Below are 24,965 nucleotides of genomic sequence, written 5' to 3' on the forward strand. Positions count from 1 at the left end.
GGGCGGAGACTTCCCATTGACTGTGCATTATGTGACGTCACCCCCAGTCTTTTTTAATTTCGTTATTTTTTAATATCAACGTGCAACTTTTCAGCGTGGCAACAGCCAGAATATTGCTTTATATATTGTCAGGAGGTCATATTAGAAAAATCAAGTTGCCACTCGAGAGTGAGAACGAAACACGTTTTCTAAAGGAGCTACGAAATCTAGCCCACCGTCTAATGTACTGTTTAGCAGTGGGAGGATCTTTTTTGTAATCATTACCCTGATTTCCTTTCCTTTACTTTCAATGTTATGTCTTAAATGTTGGCGCATACCTGTATAAGAAAATGGCACACACACACATGTACAGCATCCTGATCATGTTTTTACAATCATTTAACACTACAGGAGACCAGTGTGATCAAGGTCCCGTGTTTATTGTGAACACAGTGACCCGTCTTACATTTCCTTCCACATATAATCACTTTAACCATAATTGATAAGGTCTTTATGTCTTTGTGTATTCCAATAGAGGAAGTACTATTTTCTAAAATGGTTCCTTGTAAACGTATCAACATTTTTATAATGATATAAAGGCAACAACAGCGTTCAGAAGAAAAAAAAGAAACAAAGATATTTGGCACTGGAATGGCGACGAAAGGGCAATGTGGTGACTGTCCTTCAAAAACACAAAAACAAAAGAAAAGAGTTCATGTGAACTGTTTGCAGAAACAAAAATATCATACAGCGTTACATTTCAGAAAACAAGTGGTTCACAGTCCGTATTAAAATTTGTATAAAATGACCTATAAAATAAACTTGATTCCATAAAAATGGGGTTAAACCCCTGACAGCCTCTGTGACAGCTGCATGCCTGCAGATGATCCACAACCAAAGACTTTTTTTAACCCTTCGAGGAGTAAAGATTTTTCCCCAGTTCTAGAATTTTACTGGAACATTCTACAGCTCCCATAGACCTCTGTGTTAAAAATTCTGCAAAGTCCTTATGACATCATAGTGAGAGCTTCTTTTTTGTTTTTTTTTGCCAAAATTCTGATCACGTATATGTGATGGTACTTCTCAAAGTCCAGATATGCATAGACACCACGTGAAAAATGTGAAATGCAGAGAGGAAAAAAAAGTGTAAAAAGAGGCGCGTACAGTGAACACCAGTAATGAGTACACCCCTTTTGAAAGGGAACATTTTGAACAATATTTCAATAAACCCGTAATTTTCAAAATGTGCATAGAGTTAATTTCATACAGCCATGACGCTTAAATCATTTAAGTGAAATTATATATCATAAATAAATGAATTTTTCTCCCTTCCTGTTAAATTACAGTGCTGCAAAAGTGAGAACACCCCAATGAAAGTCTCACAGACAAGCTACATTTTAGCAGTTGAAAAAGCATTCAATCAGTCTCAGAAGAGTTTAAGGACTCAGTACACAGTTTTCTATCAAATAGTTTGCTATAAAACAATATTTCGTAGAGTACCGTAAACCCCTTCCCATTTCCTGCTGTTGGCCATGACACCACATGGAAAGAAAGGACAGGATTTAAGAAAGAAGGGGAATGATGACTCTCGCGGCCGCTGTCAGAAAACCCCAAATGCAACTTTTTGACAGAGCGGTCCGAAGGAGTGTCGTGGGAAACACTATTAATACGAAAACTCTCTTTGCATACAGTATTCAGATTCGTATCAACTGCTGGTATTCTGTGATGAAAAACAGTCTCACATCGAGTTCATTTGAACAGCATTTTTTGATTATGGTGTAGATTTTGAGACAGGCATGCCACAGACACCGCGCAAACGACCCCATCCTACCTTGTGCCCCTTTAACTTGCATAATTGAACTTTCTTTTCTGTAATAAGTTTGATGGATGTTGTAACTTACTCTATGCACATTCTGGAAATAACGTGTGTGTTTACTGAAATATTGTTACAAGTGTTTCTTTTTTTTAAAAAGGGGTGTACTCATTATTGGTGTGCACTGTATACGTGCATCATGTGAACTTGCTTGAAGCGATATGCATTTAATTTCATAGGCTACCTGACAGTGCAGTCGAGCCGGATGCAGAACAGCAGAGTAGCAAGGCTGCCATTGCACTAGACTAGAGCACTACAGATGGTTCAGCGTGCCCGTCTCATCCGTACTTCTTGCAGCAGCCTGAAGAGAACGGACCTCACTACCTTCAGTCAGATGGGTCATTATGGGTGAATCAGGGGAGATACACATTAATGACCGTGTGTGTGTGTGTGTATATGGGGGGTGCAGGGGAGGTTGCCTCCGCCCCCAATGGCTGCCTCTGGCCCCCGGTATGCATAAGGGTCCTTCCCCAGTATGGACAGGGGTCCTCTTCTTCAATATGGATAATGGTCTTTCCTCAGTATGGATGGGGTCCATCTTCAGTACGGATAGGGGTCTTTCCGACTGTGGAGGCGCGCATGACAGGAGGAGCTGGTGGCACTGCGGATCACCTCCATCCACCTGCACAAGACAACAAAGGAAAATGAATTTCAGTGAAAAGTGACAATAAAGTTGTATCGTGTCATGCTAGCGGTTGTTAATTGCTTCAAATTAGTCAGTTGCCAGGACCCGATACACTACACATATTCAAGATTCAGGTAACCAGGGGTTCAATTAGTTAATTAAACCACAAGCCAATCTTGTGATTCTCTGATTCGTGAACCAATGTGTCAATGGTTCATTGAATCATGAACCAATGTTGGGCCCCAACACATTTATGTAACTGCTTGTTCACCTATGCCCAAGACCAAGACAGTCGTGTATTTGATCATATAATAGTGCCGTTCTTGTTTATCTTTAGTAGTTACAATCAAAACCAGGCGAGTAATAATGCTACTAGTAAAACTGACACAGTGGAAAATGCAAAACTGGAATGGATTGTTGAGTGAGCTGGGCGGCTCTGTTACCTCTCAAAGGTGTACTCGCTCTCGGATCTGAAGTAGTAGACGTGCGATTTGAAGTGGAGCTTGAACACGTAGTCTTTGTGGATGTTCTCAGACTCCGATGGAATTGTTATCGAGTAGCCGAGAAGAGGAAGACTGGCCAGCGGGTAGTCATCCTGAAATACACACAAATAATGAAATGAAGAAAGAGTCTAAAGTGCTCAGGAATAATTGATGCATTAAACCACAGAACTAAACATTGGCAAAAAAGGTGGCGAAAGTTGAGGAGAACTCGCGGTGACTGGTGAAGGTTGCAATATTGTGCAAAAAAGTTGCAAATCGCAACATTGCAAATTCCTGGAGGGACGGGGTGGGGGTGGGAGACGGACAAAATGTCATCATAAAGGAGGGGCTTTAAGGCACTCTTCTTATCCAAAAAAGTATAAAAGCCTTTATTTAAACATTTTTAAGAGTGCCTTGGACTACATCCAAACACCCTCTCAGTTTCAGCTGCTCAGCTGCATACGGCAGCTGCATTTCAGCTGCAAGACATTCATATGAAACTGTATGTATCACGTCATTAAATACAATTTACAAGAGTTACAAAATTATTAACCTTTTCAAAATAAAATACCTCAATATTATATCTCTAATCATCTTTCAGTTTGGCAGACGCTTCTTACCAAAGTGACTTACAGTCGAGGGCTTAATCATAGCCAACATCACTAGCAGATACGAAGTGCACAGAAAATATACAGAAAAAGAAATGCAGATGCTAAGAGTAAAGTTAGTTTTTTGTTTTTTTTTAGCACAGGATTAAGTAGAGTATACACATACAGTGCATACACGTCATGCCTTATAGGATTTCAGTGCAAATCAGAACCAACCTGATGACTCTTGTAGAAGAATAGGCTGAAGTTGGTGAAGACCACCCAGAGCTTCTGCCAGCCATTGCTGTTCTTGAATTTCCTCAGGAGATTCCCAGACAGCTGATTCTAAGTAAAAACGAACACATGCAACTTCAGTGTCATCCAACATGAGACGTTTTTTTGTCACATAGAGATTACATACACCAAAATGACCTGATAATCCAATATAATGCAGCCTAATGCTGTTCTCCTCCTCAGCCATCTTAACCCAGTGTTTCCCAACCAGGGGTATGTGTACCACTAGGGGTACGCGAGCACACCTCAGGGGGTACGTGGACAAATGTCATAATAACAGATATATGGAGTGTAGTCACATTGGGATAAATAAACAGATATAGAACATGAGTGAGTGGGGTATTCGTCATAGGGCAAAAAGGCTTTGGGGGTACGCAGGACAAAAAAGGTTGGAAAACACTGTCTTAATCCATTGATGCTGGATGCTGCGTATACGCTGCATGACCTAGCCGCCAGGAGCGACAGACACAGCATTCAGGCGCATGAGATTTTAGGGTTTCTTTTTGTTTCTTGTTTTTTTAAACTAAAAATGCGAACTGAATGAAAGCATTCTAATGCAAGAGGAGGGTCACAGCTTTTAAATGCAACTCATTTCATGTTTTTATATGCTTTGAAGGCTGATATATTTAGGTTTTTATAGGCTGAGGGCACTTTTTCCCAAATAGGGCTTAGGAATTTAGCAGATGTTTTTTGCAGGTGCCTTTGGCCAAAAATGGGTTAAGTAAGTCAGTAACTTTAGGCCTGTAACATCAAAATAATTTATCAGAAATTACTGGAGATTTTCAGATTAGGAGAGCATTAGGAGTACTGGCAGCCAATACATTATCTGTGGTGTTGTATAACACTAGTCAGGCCTTCTCTTCTCGTTACCTCTCTACTCTTGAAGGAGTCACTGAGGGAGAGGCTGAGAGATCGGTACCAGCACACCAATGAGAATGACACGGGCCCCAGACCACTGAGGAGCCGGGCCGCCTCGGGGCGCCTGGCCGTGACCGTGGCCGGACTCGAGTCCTCTTAACAAGAGAGGACGGACAGGACAGGACAGGACAGGACAGGACAGGACAGGACAGGACAGGACAGGACAGGACAGGTGAGCACGCAGGACAGAGACAACCACGTGAGGAGATGAGCAGGATAACCAGACGATGCAGACCACAGATGACGGATGGGAAACGTGGAAGATAGAGACAGACAGTAACAGAGAGGGGAAAAACAGAGGAACGACAGAATACAAAGAAGTTAGAGGAAGTCATTGAGAGACATTGATAGAAGAATTTGGGAAAGTCCATGACCACCACTTCCACTGTTGTAAGGTGAGGAAGGCAACAGGGAGGGGTACAGAAGTCCATGTCTCTTGGCTTTCATGGGATAGAATCATGCAATTTAAATATAGAATTGTTTGCTACGCTTATAACTGTCTGCTTTTTGGAAGCACACAGTTAACAAGATCAATAAAAAAGTCGAGACTTTTACAGCAGGCCTGTGTGAGATCTACATAAGCAGCGAAAGAGGAAGAAGAAAAGGATAGTGAACGGTCTCTACAGGATGTAAGAGAAAGTTGAGAAAGACCTTCATTTGTGTTGACTGAATTGTGTAATAATAACTTCTTCCTATACGCAAATAATGTCTGACAAATTCAAATGGTTAATACGCACATAGTTCAAATTGTGAAAGAATGTATGTAAGTGCATAATTAAAGAAGTGCTATGCAACTTAAAGTTCTTCCATCAATGGACACTACAATTCGCCTCTTTAGCGTTGCTAAAGACAATATCAGTCCATTTAAAGTGAAGGTCTCACATGCCGTTCCCATCCATGGCAGTAATGGAATAAAAATGATGGTTAATACAGCAAAGATGAACACAGAAAACACCACCGTGAGTGACCATAGAAAAGGATATGGCGCACACACACACACACACACACACACACACACACACACACACACACACACACACACACACACACACACACACACACACACACACACACACACACACACACACACACACACACACACACACACACGCACACACACACACACACAAGACAACGGGTTAGGGAAATGTGCACAGACGACGCACACAGAGACAGAAAAAGGTAAAAGTTCGGGAGGTTAGGGAGGGAAGGAAGGACTACCTCCACGGCAACACTAAAGTCCACCATGGAGACACTGGTGTTGCGGTGCCAGCAGACGTGGACCGTGGTGTTCCCCCGGTGCGGAGCCTGCCGCTCCAGAGAGGTGCGCGAGGCACTCAGGTCGTCCTCAGACTCCTGCTCCACGCCGCCCTCGTCTGGGGATTCTGGGAAATTCAGCAAGGGAAAGGGCAGCACTTCAATGACAAGCCAGGGCATTTCAGGGGGGTTTGTGTGTGTGTGTGTGTGTGTGTGTGTGTGTGTGTGTGTGTGTGTGTGTGTGTGTGTGTGTGTGTGTGTGTGTGTGTGTGTGTGTGTGTGTGTGTGTGTGTGCGCGTGTGTGCGCGTGTGTGTGCGTGTGTGTGTGTGTGTGTGTGGTGTTTTGAGCAGGGTAGGAGGTATTCAGTGGAACATTCTGAACCTTATAATTCATCCATACTTTACTGTTGTAAGAAAAAAACACTCCCAGCATTTAGGAACAATAGGTAAGAACAAAAAAACACATACTCCATGGACGAAACACTTTAAACTGGCTGCTTTTGGGGAGAGAAAAAGATGATCACAGGTGGACATATTGTAGTTTTATGGGCATTTTGTTTTCCTTCTCAACGAAGCGTTGGAAATAAATCTCTACAAAAGAAAAGGGGACACCAAGGCAGTTAGACGATGAGAAGAGATCCAGGAGGATAAACGCTGGGAGGGGACGGTCATGGCTCATGTTACCATGTCTGCCTGGAACAGATAAAGCCAAGCAGAAAGATTTAAAAGGACCACAGGGTGCCAAGCTCGTCTCATCTTACCCACCATTCAGACAGCAGCCAAAATGATGACTGGGGTTAAGTCATCCAGTACGTACATGATCCATACTTAGTGTGAAAGGTTAAGGAGGGCAGACTTAAGTGGTTATTTCTGCAGCCAAAGCAAAATACTGTAGATTCTCTAAGAACAGCAGAAATACAAAAAACAATTAAACACTTATATTGTCATCTTACACGTGGAAACACCCCACTCTCATCCATATAGAACCACAGGGCAGCGCTTTCAAAAACTCACTTGTGATTAAAAAAAAGAAAATTCACAGATCCTTTCAGTGTTGACGCAAAAAAGGATTTTGGGACAAATATATACAAACCCCAACTCCGATGAAGTTGGGACGTTTGGTAAACAGTGCATAAAATCAAAATGCTATCATTTTCAAAACATTCAATCTATTCATTAGATGCAGAATAGTGAAAAGACAACATATTAAGTGTTAAAACCGAGAAAAAATATTGTTTTGGGGGACATACGTACTCATTTCTAATTTGATAAATCCAACACGTCTCAAAAGAGTTGGGACGGGAATCAGTGAAATTTAGTAAACATCCAAATAAGATAAAACAACAAAGAAGAACATTTCAAAATGAATTGTACTGACGGACAATATAGGTGTCCAGGTATAAGATCATCACAGAGAGGCTGAGTCACTCAGAATTAAAGATGCAAAGGGAATAATTACCATAGTTATTACATGCATTTTTGAATTCACTTTGATTTACCACGATTGAGTGTATATAAGACATATTTTTGTTAATAAAATCATTGTATAGGTTCATGACATCATGACATATATATTGGCTGTAGTCTCACTCTAGCACTCCAGGAATTAGAGCTATTGAAAATTTACCATATTAAGAATGCTTAATGCATGAAAATGATACAGGGGTGTAACATTCTCCTAAGCACCTGAGCTCACTTGAAATAGACCCAGAAGACATGGGAAACTGTCCTTTGCTTACAGAAGTCAGTAGAAGTTGTAGAAGTCCATTCTTTTTGACAATAATAGAGCATTGCACATCCTGTGCTACAGTGAAAATGGACCATCCAACTTGTGTTAGTGCTAGCTTCAAAAGTCAGCCTCCATGATGGCATGCGGGTGCAGTAGTGCATTGGTTAAGATGTTCTCACTCATCTGTAGAGTTAAATACAGTGCTGGATGGTATAAATGGGTTTTAAACAGCATGAAAAGCCACTCATGCATTATATTTTGAAGGGAGATCTTCGATTACTGCCACATAGTAAGGTCAAATTGGATTCTCTACTATGTTTTAACAGTTTGGCTCCATCATAAGGACCAGCAGGTGATAAAACGGTGGGTTTTTGGTCAAGAGCTGTCACACTGTAAGCACTACAGAAAGGAAAACATTGCAAAAGATGACAAGGAATACACCCACCATTTAAGCTGGTGAAATCATGTCCAAGATAGGAATTAACACTGTTTTTTATATAAAATCATCTCATCGGTTAATGTATTTAACGGTTAAGTGTTGAATTTTGTTTTATTTTTAGTCTTCCTCGACATATGCTGCCATTTATTGTCCCCGTCCCAACTCTTTTGAGACGTGTTGGATTTATCAAATTAGAAATTAGTACATATGGCCCCCAAAACAATATTTTTTCTTGGTTTTAACACTTAATATGTTGTCTTTTCACTATTCTCCATCTAATGAATAGATTGAATGTTTTGAAAATGGTAGCATTTTGATTTTATTCACTGTTTACCAAACGTCCCAACTTCATCGGAGTTGGGGTTTGTATTTGAAAAGGTTGAAATCAGCTGAAGGAGTAAACATTGAAAATGTATTACAATTAAACTGCATTCAATGGCTAGTTCCAAGCAGTCAACTGCAGGCATCGGAGTGTGGCTGAGTTTTAAAGAGGTTGCCAAAAAAGTAGTGTAAATTAAGGGAAATGTTGGAAAAACTTACTGCTGTCCGTTAGACTGCTGCCGAGGATTTCTGAGGATGGACCGTTGCACTTGTCTGCCAGTTCGATAGCCATCTTGATATCCTCCATCCACTTCTCCATCTCAGAGGCAGAGCTGATGGAAGAGAAGCAAAGCAAGGCAAGGCAAGTTTATTTGTATAGCGCATTTCATACACAGGTGCAACTCAATGTGCTTCACAAAGTTAACAAATGTAAATGAAAGGAAACAGGGAAGAAAGAAGGAAATAAATTGGAGTCAAAAAACATTTAAAACGTTAAGATAAAACACAAGGTAAAAATAATAATAAAGGCTTCGGAGAGGAAGATATGATTGTCGTACCACTAACAAAAGCTAAAAAAAGCCACATTTTGTTGAGACGCTATATGGTAGAGGCAGTAATGGGTAGTAACGGTAGAGGACAGTCTAGTTAGTAAATACAGTTAAAGTATTTATGAATATAAACATTTATATTTATTTAATATTTCAATATTTATATCTGATATACACATGTTTATTACATTTACACATTTTATATCTGTACATCATATAATTTTTTCCTTTGCTCTGAGGACACACTAATTGGTCATGTATAGCTGAACATCCATTGTTAACTGGTTAAAATCGAAAAACTGTGTTTTTTCCCGGTTTTTTTCCCTTTTTCTTTACACACCTCAGTTGCACTTAGTAAATGTGCATCAAAACACCTTGTTACCTTGTTATTACCTAATGCTGCATTTGTTACCTTGTGTTCGACAATGCTGTCAGTGTTGCAACTGCACACAGCGCCTTAATATCTTTGTTTACTTTTTGCCACTTTTAATGCATCTTAGTCTTTGCTACAGTACGTCTTCTTTACTCTGTGTAGGACAATGCTATCAGTGTTGCAACTGTACAATGTGCCTTACTCTGTTCCTGCTTAAATTTCTCTTTGTAAGTCGCTTTGAGTGCGTTGCAATATGCGACCTTGCCTCCTCCACTTGCCTCCTCCACTTGCTTCTCTCCTCGTACCAGGAAGTAATATGTCATGATGACATCACTGACAACAGCATTATATTTCAATATCTCGCAAAAGCTCAATTGTAGAGTCTTTTTCTCATTTGCAATTGGGATGGTGAATGAAAAACAGTCCCTCAAAAGTTGTTGTGGCTAGGCTGACAGCTGGGAAACTTTATCGCTTTCTCCACGGAGGAGGGGCCAGGAGGAGACAAGCGCAAGTGGAGGAGGCAAAGGCGCATATTGCAACGCACTCCTTGGCCAAAGCCATCTGCTAAATGCTAATGTAATGTAATGTAATGTAATGTAATGTGCATCAGGCAGACGACCACACGCACCTGGCTGCCACTACCACGGAGTGGCGCTGTCCAAACAGGGTGAAAGAGTTTGGCACCCCCCACTCGTCTTCACTTTCTCTGATCTGGGTAGGGCACACACAGCACAGTGTCATCAATATAACATTAATAATCATGTCCAAACAAAACAGAAAGCATTGAATGCAAGCATTAGAAGAAAGTAGAAAAGTGCATATACCGTAATGGGCAGAGAAAATAAAAAACCCTTTTTGGCAAGGCACCTTAGAAAAAAGAATCAGTTTCACATACCAACATACTGCCAACATTTTAAAATGATGAAAATGATAAAATACATGGACGAGAGTGCATAAATGTGTCTGCATGATCCTGTATCGTTTATTGTCCACTAGGGGGCAGCCTAATGAAAGCCTGACAGCTCACCAACTCCAAACTTCCAGTTGCAATTCCAAAACAATCAACAGCAGACCATGTTAAATGTGGTTTCACGGGAGGTTGTTGGTATTCAATCCACTCCCTTGTATGCTCTGCAAGCTTGCATGTGGACTGGCTGAGATGGTTTCATGGTGTGGTTCGTTTAAGCCATTTTGCTTGTTTGCAAGGCTATATATACATATGAAGAGCTCTTTTCCAAAATGAGATATATCCATTTTATAGAATGTTGGGAAATTTACATTTTTGTATTGGGCATTCCATTGAATTGCATTACAAAATGCATTTTATAGAGGTTGAAAAAGCATGTTCTCAAAACATTTGGATGGCAATAATTCACACATAGATGATAGGACTACTTATCAGTCAATTCCAATATTAAAATGCAAAAAGTCAAAAATGGTGGATATAGCGTTTTGGAAAAGAGCTCTTCATATATACCGTATGACCTTAGACAGTGTTGCCAGATTGGGCGGTTTCCTGCCTAATTGGGCTTCTTAGGATGACTGTCAGCAGGTTAAGAAAAAGCATTGAACGGGCATTTCAGCAGGTTTCTCTGCATGTTTGTGGCCATAGAAATCAATAGAATTTTGTTAAAATTGGGTGGGATTTAGCGTTTCCAACCAGGCAGTTTTTGGGCATTTTTTTAGGCTGAAATCATCAGTCTTCAGAGGTTCTTTGTGAAAAAGAAACGATGGATGAAGAGACAGAGAGGAGATTCATGGGGACCAGTTGACAAACAAAAGTGTGTGGGATTAGAATGACTGACTGCACTTCAAGTTAGATCACCCCACATATCTGTACAGCAGACTATAGTAACTTCACGGGGACGTGGGTGCATCTGCGGAAATAGCGCACACTGTCCCGCATCATGCGAATTCCCTCCTTACATCAATGTTACATAAGCGCCTGTAGCGTCATTATTTTTAATCAAGGGCCTAATGGGTTTGCATAACAGTGTGGGATGTGTTGTTCTGCTTGGAGAGGCAAGACAGCTCGCTGGCTGCACTGCACAGCCCAGCTCTTTAGAGAGGCATGTTTGTGCAAGGGGAACAATGAAGCCCTCTGTTTGTGTTAGTGGGAAATTAGGAGTGAGTTTTGGAGAGAGAGGGAGGGAGGGGACACAACTCTGACATTGACTTTTATTAGCTTCAGCCCACGTAGCAAGCAGAGCAGTTGGCACAAGGCAGACTGGCCCGGGACATATTACCGTTCTGTTGCAGACATTCAGATGCATAAATTCACATTCTAAGGTGTTGTTTGATTCTAAATTCAAGTTGGCACTGGGAAGATGGGGCCAGATCTCTTTTCTGTTACTCTTAGACGTTCTAGAGCACTTTAGAATCTCAATTTCTGCACCTCATGACACCACATTGAATCACACAGCAGGTCATTGAGTTTAGTATTCATCAAATTCTCCAAAATGGAACGCCCAATACGATGAAAAAATGGCAAGTTCCCACAATTATTAGAGATGCACCGGATCCAAGATCCTGTTCCGGATCCGGCAGGATAATAGGGTTTTTCACAGGATCCGGATCCGGTTCCAGGATCCAGGATCCGGTAGCCGAGGCTTTTCAGTCAAAATAGTTTGAGCCAACGTGATAAAAAGGGCCCACATGTGCGAGTAGGCTATGTGTTTCAACCCTTTCGTAGGATCCGGTATCCGGTTCCGGATCCGGCAGGATCTTAAGCAGTGGATCCGGTATCTGGCAGGATCCTAAAAATCAGGATCCGGTGCATCTCTAAAAATTCTACAAAATGGATATACACCGTTTTGCAATGAACCTCTTCATTTGCACAAACCCACTACACTGCTGTTACGAACTGTCCCCATTTTTTTCTATGGGGTATTTCGTCAGTGCTTCGTCTCCTCTTAAAGTGATACTGTCACATTTTTGGAAATAAGCTTATTTTACACCTCCCCTTGACTTAAATGGTTGGGTTGGTTTACCTTTCTCCTGTACTTCCTGCCGTTCTGAGTACGGCAGTACAAAGTTTACCTCCAAGCTAGCTGTTAACATTGAGTCCTATGAGACCAGCTAGCGGCAAACTGGTCTCATTGGACTCAATGTTAACTGCTAGATTGGAGATAAAATTTGTACTGCCATACCCAGACAACGGTTCAGAGTGCAGGAGAACGGTAAAGCCCTATTATTTAACTCAAGGGGAGGTGTAAAATAGCTTAAGCGTATTTCCAACAATGGGACAGTATCACTTTAAAATACAGTCTCTCTGGTTATGAACACTTACCGTCATGCCGTAGAGTGGTAGCTGACCGTGCACTTTAAATTGATTGGAGGCCGTCATCCCCCGACTGGTGTAGAGCAGGACGTCATTGAACTGCGGCCAAACAGGAAGAGACAAAGATAAAAATAAGCTAGGAAGTACACATGCACACACACACGCACACACGCCTGTGCACGCACAAACAAACACACACAGACGCACGCACACAGGCATACACACACACACACACACACACACACACACACACACACACACACACACACACACACACACACACACACAGGATATTGCATTGACCCTATGAAGGTTTCCTCCTTTGTGCTACTGTAATAATAGCCACTGACGCTCATCATTTCCAGCCAGAAGCTCGGCTCTCTTGTCCAGCTGTCTTCACATCTGCAGCAATATGACTGCTGGGAATTCCTGCCACATTTCAACATGCAATTTTAGTGCTCACCCTACCCTTGACCTGTCCGTGCCAGGAGAAGCAACATTGTTTTCAGCCATTTCCAGATCCAGCATATTATTCCAAAGATACCTTACAATGCAGCAGTAACGTTTGTGTTCATATTTGGACCATGTTTAGATATTTCAAAAAACATTACTGTCCTACAAAGGCAAAGTGCATTAACTACATACTGTATTTTGTCAAAATTGAGTTTAGACTGAAAATGCTCTTCATTACACCTCCTTGTATCTTGTGACAAAGACTTATGGTCCAAATGTGTCCCGTTTTACAGATATTGCCAGGTCAAATTTGCAGTAACTACAATATCCAACCTAATGCCAAGGCTTTGAAGGCATTTTTCTCGGTTTCACTGTTGGCATAGCTACTGCATTTTGCCTTTGTAGGGCACAGCTGCTGGGCTCCTCGTCCTCACACACCTTTTCTTAGCCTTTCCTATCGAGTCTTTGGCCATCATCACCAATATTGACCGGGGGGCACTCGCTATTCCGACATAGCGCTATTCCGACATGCCGCTATTCCGACATGCCGCTATTCCGACACTTTTTATCCCCAGGGTTAGGGTTAGGGTTAGGGTTAAGGTTAGGGATGTCGGAATAGCGGAATGTAGGAATAGCCGCGGACGGTGGAAAACGTGTCGGTATTCCGATAATAGACATTAACGTCGGAATAGCGACATGTCGGAATAGCGCCATGTAACCATATTGACCCAACGTATCCACAGCTGCAGTACTTTTTATCACGAGGAAAACTTTAAACATTTGTATTTGTGCTTGAAACTAATCATGTATTTGCTTTTATTCAAGAACTGAGACTGTCAAATAAAGTCAATCAATCAAGTCAATCAATTCCTCATAACCTTTCCTGTTGTACACTAACAAATGTTTATGTAAACTTTTCACAGGATGGAATGACTATTTTAGTTGGCACAGACAGATAAAGATAAAAAAGACACAGAAAAAGCAAAGCAAAAGCCAATTACCAGGAAAAACATTCTCTGTTGCAGTCCTTTCCCGGACAGTTTGCTGAGGCAACCCAACCGGATAAACTCCTGCCAAGTGAGGGGGAAAACACACCAGTTCAATGGAGAACAACACAGAAGATAACACAGAAATGGCAATAGTGCTCATATTTACCTCAGTGAGGCAGTGAAAGCAGTCTTAGGCTGCGTCCCATTACTACCACTTCCACTTCCACTTGAACTTCACCTCGTTTGGAGTGAAATTAAAAAGCGAGTCATTCCCTCGAGAATAAAGAGAAGTCGAATTTTCCCCTACAGATTGGGACAGACTTTGACTTCAGGTGGTGACGTAGAGCTACTCAAGTACACATATGTTTCATAAAAGATCTTCCTCCAATATGCCTGCTGTTTCATTAAATTATATTTATTAACGCAGCAAATACGAATGGACCGTTTGTAATTTTCAACAGGAAAGGCCAGTGTCAGGGAGTTTCCGGATCCAGTCCACTCCCATTGTTTACACTTATAGCCAGGGAAGAAGCCACTCGTGATGTGCCCCTATGGGACAAGGCACTGCATTTATCAATAAATCGTTCACAAGCACATTGTAAATCTGCATTTGTTGGTGTTTTTTTAAACAAGGAATATAATCTGCATTTATTCGTGAGTCATTTCATATCTGCTGATTTCTCAAATGTAAGGTAAGCTACTAGCCAATACCACTGCCATCAGTGTCAAAAGCTAAAGCCAGGCTAATTAGCGAACTCTATTGTCCATATTGCTCTGAAGTGAGGAGATCTTGCTCATGATGTGGACTTTAATCCGCAATTTAGGGAGCCATTTCATGTTAAATCCGTCTAAACTAATTATTAGGCAGAAGCAAACTTTTCCAAAGTTCATAGCAACCGTTAGCTACCGCTAATTGTGCTAAGCTAACTAGCGAACACTAATGTAGGCCAACCAGCGAACAAAACGTGATGTTTTTTTCAGTAAGGGGGTTTTATTTTGTCTTTATAGTCTGTTGACATACGTTTTACTTTTTATTTTCGAATAATATTCAAATGGTGGCCATCTATTTCCAAGTAGTGAATTCGCTGTTCCCTCTGCTAGGACGCCATGTTTTTTTTTTTGCTTTTGCCTTTGCCGGTGGGATTCGCACAGCATTATGGGTAATGTGTTCTTTCCCTCGGTCGTTAGGGGGGGTCCTACCCACACTCGGTCGAAGTGGAATTTTAAGTGGATTTTTTGCACTTTCACTCGCCTCCCTAAGAAACGGGACACACTACACTTTCACGGGAACGCGCAAAAGCGAGTGTTAGGGCTCAAAACGAGTGGAAGTGGTAGTAATGGGACGCAGCTCTGCGTCCCATTACTACCACTTCCACTCGTTTTGAGCCCTAACACTCGCTTTTGCGCGTTCCCGTGAAAGTGTATGGTGTCCCGTTTCTTAGGGAGGCGAGTGTAAGGCAATAGTGTCCGGCTGCGTCCTGCGTCCACTAAAGACACGCCCACCTCTCGCTCGAGACACGCCCTCTCGAGACACGCCTACCGGTAGTGGCAGGAAACAGGATTTAGCGCCGCCATACGAATTCAAACAGTGAATAAAAGTTGTTAAACGGTATTTCATATAATGATGAGATACTGAGAACCTCAGCTGAGAGCTGAGAACCTCAGCTTTCCATTAGTGAAAACGGTATGTTTCTAGCTTCTACCAATCCGAAGGTAGCCTACTTTAAGTGTAGGGTTACTTTGTGCAAAGATAGGGTTTTGTTTCCCTTGGAAACGGAACAGAGCTGAAGCCAGACAGACTGACGAAGCGATAAAACAATGTATGTCATTTGACTCGGTTTTGCATTATTATGGATGCATTTCTAATCTTGACATTCTAATGAACAATCTGTGCGAGTTTCAAAATGCGTTTTTATGGAACATGGGAGTAAAATGTGTTAACAGTACGCCCGTCTGGGATTTGTTAGCTAGTCCGCTAGTTAGCTAGCAAGTAAATAGATATTACAATCGATCTGTCTCAATGGCCCAAACATACACAAAGAAACACCAGGATTTGGATGTTTAATATCAGCAATTTGTCAAAGCAAAACATTTTGAAAACATTCACAGACCAGTCCACAGCCTTGAGTGTCGGCAAATCTTCCCACTTTTGACACATGATGTAGTGTAGAGCTAGCACTTGCTAGCTAACTAGCGGGCCAGCTATTTTAACAAATCCCAGACGGGATGTAAACACATTTACTCCCATATCACATAAAAACACATTATGAAATTCGCATAGATTGTCCATTAACATGTCAAGATTAGAAATACATCCATAATAGTGCAAAACCGAGTCAAATAGCGTGTGCGTAACACATAAACCGCGTCCGTTTCCAAGGAAACAAAACGCTATCTTTAGAAAAGTAATTCCGCACTTTAAGTAGGCTACCTTCGGATTGGTAGATGCTAGGAAAATACAGCTTTCCGTTAAGGAAAGCTGGGGTTCTCAACTTTTAAACAAGACCCATGGTGTGTCTTTAGGTCTAAATTAAAAATATTCTGTGTCAGATCGAAAAAATGAAGTTTTGAATGGGTTTCAATGGCTCCAACGGGCTTCAAAGGGCTGTGGTGTAATCCATTTTTCAGACCGCTCGAGACACGCCTTCAGACCGCTCGAGACACGCCTTCTCAAGACACGCCCCTGTCTTGCAGGACGCAGACAGACCCTACTCAGTGAAAGTGCAAAAAATCCACTTAAAATTCCACTTCGACCGAGTGTGGGTAGGACCCCCCCTAACGACCGAGTGAAAGAACACATTACCCAGAATGCTGTGCGTACCCCACCGGCAAAAGCAAAAACAAAAAAAACATGGCGTCCTAGCAGAGGGAACAGCGAATTCACTACTTGGAAATATATGGCCAATATTTGAATATTATTCGAAAATAAAAAGTAAAACATATGAAAACAGACTATAAAGACAAAATAACCCCCCTTACTTAAAAAACATCACGTTTTGTTCGCTGGTTGGCCTACATTAGTGTTCGCTAGTTAGCTTAGCACAATTAGCGGTAGCTAACGGTTGCTATGAACTTTGGAAAAGTTTGCTTCTGCCTAATAATTAGTCTAGACGGATTTAACATGAATTGGCTCCCTAAATTGCGGATTAAAGTCCACATCATGAGCAAGATCTCCTCACTTCAGAGCAATATGGACAATAGAGTTCGCTAATTAGCCTGGCTTTAGCTTTTGGCACTGATGGCAGTGGTATTGGCTAGTAGCTTACCTTGCATTTGAGAAATCAGCAGATATTAAATGACTCACGAATAAATGCAGATTATATTCCTTGTTTACAAAAACACCAACAAAATGCAGATTTACAGTGTGCTTGTGAACGATTTATTGATAAATGCAGTGTCTTGTCCCAGTCCCATAGGGGCACAACACGAGTGGCTTCTTCCCTGGCTGCAAGTGTAAACAATGGGAGTGGACTGGATCCGGAAACTCCCTGACACTGGCCTTTCCTGTTGAAAATTACAAACGGTCCATTTGTATTTGCTGCGTAAATAAATATAATTTAATGGAACAGCAGGCATATTGGAGGAAGATCTTTTATGAAAAATATGTGTACTTGAGTAGCTCTACGTCACCACCTGAAGTCTGTCCCAATCTGTAGGGGAAAATTCGACTTCTCTTTATTCTCGAGGGAATGACTCGCTTTTTAATTTCACTCCAAACGAGGTGAAGTTCAAGTGAAAGTGGAAGTGGTAGTAATGGGACGCAGCCTTAGTCTCTTTACACATAGTGTTTTCTAGATTTTGCACTAGACCCTGTTTCTCAACAGGGGGTATAGTTCCCCCCGTTAAAAAGGGGACAGTTAAAAGGGGGCGGTGCTTAGTTGCAATTAGGGGGCATTCCAAGGGGGGGCGTTGGCAGGCTCATGATGAGGTCAAGGGGACGTTTGTTCAACTAGGTTGAGAATCACTGCACTACCAACCCGCCGGGCAACAATACTTTCTGCTGCTTGGGTTTATCTAGTTTTACTAGGCTAGGACTCTGAGGCTCGAATTATTATATTTACAATGTAAAAAATGTTTGGCAATACAACGCAGTACAGGGCTAGGACTATGCGGCATAGCTGACTCCGATTTCAGATCTGCAAACTCACCCGGCCAGGAAGGACAAGATTGTCGATGCCGATCAAGTCTTTCTTCAGCTCCAGAAGCTTCTGGAAGTTCTCCATTTTGATCATGGTGCCATGGAGCTGGGCCACCATCTCCGATATGTCCGCCAGAGCCGCTGCAACAAGCAGAGATTACAAACATTAGATTCAAGATTCAAGCTGCAACAAGCAGAGATTACAACCATTAGATTCAAGATTCAAGCTGCAACAAGCAGAGATTACAACCATTAGATTCAAGATTTTTTATTTGTCACGTGCTTCCTTGTGCAAGCACAATTGGTAGTGAAATGGGGATTGCCACTGCTCTGTGCTGTGTTGGATGGTAAAAAATAAAAATAATAAAATAATAAAATAAAATAAAAAATAATTAAGAATAGTTATTGTCTGAATTCAAAAAGCGGATGGCTTAGCATTACTGATTGAGGATTACGGTTGCACTTAGAAGAGGGGACGTCTGCCCTTCAGCCTTGGTGGTGCTCACAGTCGGTATCAACAAGACAGACTCACCAGGCTACTTCTCAGTGACTAAACAGAACGCAGGGATGACTGGAGGCGGAGCACTCAGATGTCTTGACTCTGAGGAAGGCGCAGGTGCGCCGAGTTGCAGAGTACTCCAGTCATCCCTGGGTCTAGTCGCTGTGAAGTCGCCTAGTTTGTCTTGATGATTAGTTCTCTGTTTGACAGCGCTTTCTGTGTTTCTGCCCCCACCCTCTATTTAGGCTTTATTTCACCCTCTATTTATAGGGTAAAGGCAGTATTAACAGGACCAACGTAACCTATGAGTGACAGGTTCTCATTTCCTCTTTTGAGTTTGTTTTGTTTTGTTTTGTGTGTCTTGTGATTTTGTCTTCTGTTGGGTTTGTATTATGTGTAAAAAGAAAAGAGAAAAATGTAAAAGAATGTATGGATTTGTTTGACCACAGGAAGAACAGTGCTTCTGTAAAGGACAAAACTGATGTGTTGTCAATAAACCAATCAATCAATCAACGCTTTGTAACTGTGTACCCCTCCTCATGCACCTCAAGCTCCCACAATAGTTTCCTTCAAAAAGCACCTCAAATCCCAGTTCACAAATCAGTTCACTGAGGCCTATGACCTGTGAAAACATCAAGTGCCCACACACCCATACACAGGCATGCACACACACACACACCTCTGGAATCCCTGAAGACGTTGTGTGTGGGGGGTAGTGCCCAGACACACACACACGCACACACACAGACAGACAGACAGACAGACAGACAGACAGACAGACAGACAGACAGACAGACAGACAGACAGACAGAGACAGACACACACACACACACACACACACACACACACACACACACACACACACACACACACACACACACACACACACACACACACACACACGACACACACACACACACACACACACACACGACACACACACCACACACACCTCTGGAGTCCCTGAAGTCGTCGTGTGTGGGCGGGTAGTGTTTGCAGAGGCGTTCCAGGATCTGCTTGTAGTGCATGAGGCGGTGTAGCGGCCGCAGGAAGAAGATGTTGAGGGGCAGGTAGCAGGCCTTCTGCAGCTCGAAGTCCCGACACAAGGCCTCCAGACGCCGCGAGCCACGACAAGTACGCTCCAGCTCCAGCAGGGCCTCCGAGTGCTTCTGGAGGTGACCCGTCATCAACTACAGAGGGGAGAGGGGAGGGGAGAGAGAGGGAGGAGAGAGAGAGAGAGAGAGAGAGAGAGAGAGAGAGAGAGAGTTGTAAGTTGTAAGTGATAAACATTACATTACATTACATTGCACTTAGCTTTCATTTATTCAAAGCAACTTACAATTATTATATGTCAGGGTATTGTTTACAGTCCCTGGAGCAAGGTGGGGTTAGGTGCCTTGCTCAAGGGCACTTCAGCCATGGATGGAGATGTAGGGATAGGTCAGGTGGAATTCGAACCGGCAACCCCTTGATTGAAAGACCAACTCTCTAACCACTAGGCCCCCAAACAGTCCAAACAAAACATATCATCAAATATATTATAGCATCGTTGCTTCTGGAGATGACCTGTCATCAGCTACAGTGTTGTGAGTGGAGGAAACGGAGAGAGAGAGAGAGAGAGAGAGAGAGAGAGAGAGAGAGAGAGAGAGAGAGAGAGAGAGAGAGAGAGAGAGAGAGAGAGAGAGAGAGAGATTTTTTTGCTGTCTTGGCTAGACTGGAGAATGCTTTCCGACCCTAAAGACTTGTGAAATTAGTGCGTTCATTTGCTGTTTTGAGGCAAAATTGGATGAATTTTCCCACCTTCAGGCCCTCTGTGTGTGTGTGTGTGTGTGTGTGTGTGTGTGTGTGTGTGTGTGTGTGTGTGTGTGTGTGTGTGCACGTGAGTTGAACGTTCCCTGTACCTTCAGGCCCTGGATGTTCCTTAGCATGATGTCTCCCACCCGCTGGTAGTCTCCTTTGATGTGGGCGTTAGAACGACCTTCCCTGGTGACACCAAGAGAGACAGTGCGGCCGTTAAAATTTTAGAAATGTGCAAGTACTGTAATTTCACTTGTTGTCATCAACAGGAAGCTTGTTACAGAAAACAAGTTTTACCAGCTACACGGCCCTACAAAGACAAAGTGCAGTAAGTACACCAACATTTAAATTTGGAAAAATGCCCTCAAAGCCTTGGAATTAGGTTGGACTTTGTAGTTAATGCTTTCAATGCCTTGGTATTAGGTAGTTACTTACTACAAATATGACAGAAATATCTCCAAAACGGGACCCCTTCACCATGAGTCTTTGTCACAAGATAAAGGAGGTGTAATGAAGACCATTTTCAGTCTAAACTCAATTTTGACAAAATATGTAGTTACTGCACTTTGCCTTTGTAGGGCAGTATAGATCTCGGAGGTCTACATACAACTACCAAACTACCAGCTAACATACAAAAAAACAGTAAAGAAAATAAATAGCAAAAAGTGCTGTCTACCGAGAGAAAGGACTTTATTAAACCTTGTGTGATACTCGTCCTGGGAAAAAAAGTTTCATGCATTCATTCTTATCTCAGACATTTTCCCCAACACTGTGGATGCAGCTGGTCCACAGCCGATAGCAACAAAGTTAACTAGTAACCATTTGTAATGTCCACCTGACACCACTAGATGGCTCTACAGTGCAGCACTTCACTATTCACATATTTCTGACTTAAACGAGTTGTCATTAACCCTTTGACACACACACACACACGCACACGCACACACATACACACACACACACAGACACACAAAAACCCCACTGGCCAGCTCATTTTACACACTTCCAACCTACCTTTCCCTCACAAGCACACAAGCATGAACGCACACACACAAAATGACTTACAGCTTAGACCAGTCAGTGGTAGCAACATCAAGCCAAGGTGGAGACGCCACGAGAATCCAGGGGGAGGACAAGGGAAAAAAGGGTTTGATTTATCTCCGCGGCCTATTTAACGGGACTCGCTCACTTTCTCATCAGACTGGGCGGTGGTAGCAATGGGTATAAATTACAGCACCTGCCCACACCACCAGGGTCAGGGCTAACGTTTTGGAGGCCCCAAGCATAACTGGTCAGGAGCACCGCCCCCCATCATTAAATAATAATAACAATCTACTCACTAATAAGTATATTTTTGTATAGTTTTGAAATGTAATCCAATATTTTTTTCACAACACTTTTTTAGTTAATCTCAATTTAAGAGGCCCCAATTTTGGAGGCAAAGTGTTTGGTGCCCCAAGCACTGGTTGGGGCCCTAAGCACTCTGCGTACCCTGCTTATGCCTAGCGGCAGCCCTGCACACCATCACAGCAACGACAACACAGGAGTCAGGACGGACTAAGACCTGGGCCCTATACTAAGAAGTAAACCAGGTTAAATGAAGAGGTAAATCAACGCATTGAACAGTTCTATGGGCTGCCATAGACCTGCAGAGGGAGAAGAATGGTGACCATATAATAATAATGAAGAAAACCTACTAACACTCTAGGGGCCTTCGCCAGCTTCGCTGCTTGGCCCCTAAGTAAGAGGTAAATCAACTCATTGAAGAGCCTGGAGTCCTCATTTTCTTACTCCTGAACATGCGTCTTAGTAAACTCCTCTGCAGGGATTTACCCTCACCCTGCCCAGCTCTGGTATTATTTGAGGTGGGCTAAAGGGACAGCCAAGATCAAATTGTGAAGTGCATTCAAGCTATTCAAGCAAGTAATTCCATGAACACACTGAACGCAACAAGAGTGACCAAAGAGCTGTTAAGTAATTGAGTTTGTATAGATGAAGTGGCATCCTGAGTGTCGAGAGGAGTAGGGTGACATGAGCAACAGTCAACAACACAGACACAGAACATTTGAGGAAAAAAAACAACTAAACATAAATGGAACCCACCAATCTCCCACATATTACAACCTACCACTGTTGCAGCCGTTGTTCCACCTCCTTGAGGAAGGCATCGTGAAACTTGAAGACGGGCTCAAAGTTGGCAAATATTACATTCTTCAGTGAGTCTGGCAAGGCCTCTTCTTTTGACACAAATTTGTGGAGTGCCTGGAACCACACACAGAAGACATTGTAAACCACCCAGAAATAAACAATACCATGCCTAATATGTAAATTACTCCTGAGGGGTTTACTAAGATGCTGGTTCAGGAGTAAACGAGGTTAAGTTCAGAGGTAAATCATCTAATAGACAAGCCAGGAGTCCTCTTTTTTTAATTCTCTTTAACTTAAAGGGACACTGTGTGAGATTTTTAGTTGTTTATTTCCAGAATTCATGCTGCCCATTCACTAATGCTACCTTTTTCATGAATACTTACCACCAGCATCAAATTCTAAGTATTCATTATGACTGGGAAAATTGCTTTTTTCATACATGAAAAGGGGATCTTCTCCATGGTCACCCATTTTGAATATCCAAAAATAGCCCTTTTTAGCTGCAAAATGACTGTACTTGGACCATACTAGAAAACATGTGTTTATTACTTAGAAAAAAAGTTAATGTAAAGATCAAATTTGGCAATAGGCAGCCCAGTTTTAATGAGCAACATAGTGCAGTACCTTTTTTGACCATTTCCTGCACAGTGTCCCTTTAACTTAACCTGGTTTATTCCTGAACCAGCATCTTGGTATAGACCCCTGGCCACAACACGATGGACTTGTGACTATGGCGAATCTTTGTGAACCCCACAATATTTGAAGAGATCCTCGGAAATTATTGACTTGACTTTCACAACACTTTGACCACATCAAAAAAAAATGATGTCCTAAAAACAACTGGGGACAAGAGATGCAGTCGTGCATTTCATGGTTTTGTTTTGTAATCCTTGTGTAATGCCTTGTTCCAGGAACTGCAGCGAATAAAAAGTACCCACAACCTCAAACATGTGGGTGGAATAACATCAACAGAACATTAAAAACAGTGGTAGCATCAACAACAATAGTGGACAACATTATTTCTCCCTCTCTAGCGCTGTGTGTTTGTGTGTGAACAGTGTTGTCTCTACAAACTATGCACAAGTATTTCTTGAGAGTCGTTGTGAGACCTCAGTCTCTATCATCAACCAAAGTTATTACATATCCCATAGGCCTACGGTAGTGACAACTGAACATGTTGCTAAAGGTTTAATCACATATACTGTACAGTATGTGATGGTGCACCGGGAGGCAGAGAGTTGCCCAGATGTTCCAGTGTAACGGAGGCAAAAAGGGGGATGTGTGGGGCATGTTGTCTGCAGGAGGGGCAGGTGTAGTTGGGAGGAGGGAGCCCTATCTCTTTAGTCGGGCAATTCAAATGAATAGGCAGCGTTTCGTTGCCCAACCACAAAAAACGGGCAATAACGTGAATGCACCACGAAAAGTAAAGTTATTTTTTTCGTGAATACTTCACGAAATGAAAGAGATACGGTTGGGAGGAGGGGGGAGATGGGGGCTGTGTGCAGGAGGGGCAGGTGTAGTTGGGGGCTATGGGAGAGGGGAGGGGGCTGTTTGTGGAAGGGGTAGGCGGAGTTGGGAGGAGGATGGAGGAGGGAGGAGGGCAGGGTGGAGGAGGAGGGGAGGAGGAGGAGGGAGATGGGAGGAGGGGAGGGGGAGGAGAGGGGAGGAGGAGAGGAGGGAGGAGGGGAGGAGGGAGGATGTAGGAGGGGAGGGGGATGAGATGGGAGGAGGAGAGGAGGGAAGAGGGGAGGATGGAGGAGGGGAGATGGAGATGGAAGGAGGGGGAGATGGGAGGATGGGAGGAGGGGAGATGGAGATGGAAGGAGGGGGAGATGGGAGGATGGGAGGAGGGGGAGATGGAAGGAGGGGAGGAGGGGAGATGAGGGGGAGATGGGAGGATGGGAGGAGGAGGGGGAGATGGAAAGAGGGGAGGAGGGGAGATGGGAGGAGCGGGGATGAGATGGGAGGGGGAGATGGGAGGATGGGAGGATGGGAGGAGGGGGAGATGGAAAGAGGGGAGGAGGGGAGATGGGAGATGGAAGGGGGGGAGATGGGAGGATGGAGAAATGGGAGGAGGGGAGGGAGGAGGAGGAGGGGAGGAGGAGGAGGGAGATGGGAGGAGGGGAGGGGGATGAGATGGGAGGAGGAGAGGAGAGAAGAGGGGAGGATGGATGAGGGGAGATGGAGATGGGAGGAGGGGAGATGGGAGGAGGGGAGGAGGAGGAAGNGGAGGGGG

General features: G+C 42.9%; 1 protein-coding gene across 4 annotated transcripts in view; it reads right to left on the reverse strand.

Annotated features, from left to right (window-relative positions):
- Positions 1-347: 347 nt before the first annotated feature.
- The window catches only part of LOC134459878 (FERM, ARHGEF and pleckstrin domain-containing protein 1-like), a 120,462-nt gene continuing 95,844 nt past the window's right edge, over positions 348-24,965 (reverse strand). For all 4 annotated transcript variants that reach the window (XM_063212367.1, XM_063212368.1, XM_063212364.1 and 1 more), the window contains exons 16-27: positions 22,710-22,843; positions 20,686-20,767; positions 19,737-19,974; positions 18,296-18,426; positions 14,160-14,228; positions 12,715-12,804; positions 10,054-10,136; positions 8,724-8,836; positions 5,980-6,143; positions 3,784-3,891; positions 2,921-3,072; positions 348-2,474 (exon numbers count right to left, since the gene is read on the reverse strand). In XM_063212367.1, the coding sequence (XP_063068437.1) occupies positions 2,393-2,474; positions 2,921-3,072; positions 3,784-3,891; positions 5,980-6,143; positions 8,724-8,836; positions 10,054-10,136; positions 12,715-12,804; positions 14,160-14,228; positions 18,296-18,426; positions 19,737-19,974; positions 20,686-20,767; positions 22,710-22,843 (1,446 nt within the window). In that variant the 3' untranslated portion in view covers positions 348-2,392. The remainder of the gene's footprint in view (positions 2,475-2,920; positions 3,073-3,783; positions 3,892-5,979; positions 6,144-8,723; positions 8,837-10,053; positions 10,137-12,714; positions 12,805-14,159; positions 14,229-18,295; positions 18,427-19,736; positions 19,975-20,685; positions 20,768-22,709; positions 22,844-24,965) is intronic.

Source organism: Engraulis encrasicolus, chromosome 12 (assembly GCF_034702125.1).
Source record: "Engraulis encrasicolus isolate BLACKSEA-1 chromosome 12, IST_EnEncr_1.0, whole genome shotgun sequence".
NCBI classification, from domain to species: Eukaryota; Metazoa; Chordata; class Actinopteri; order Clupeiformes; family Engraulidae; genus Engraulis; species Engraulis encrasicolus.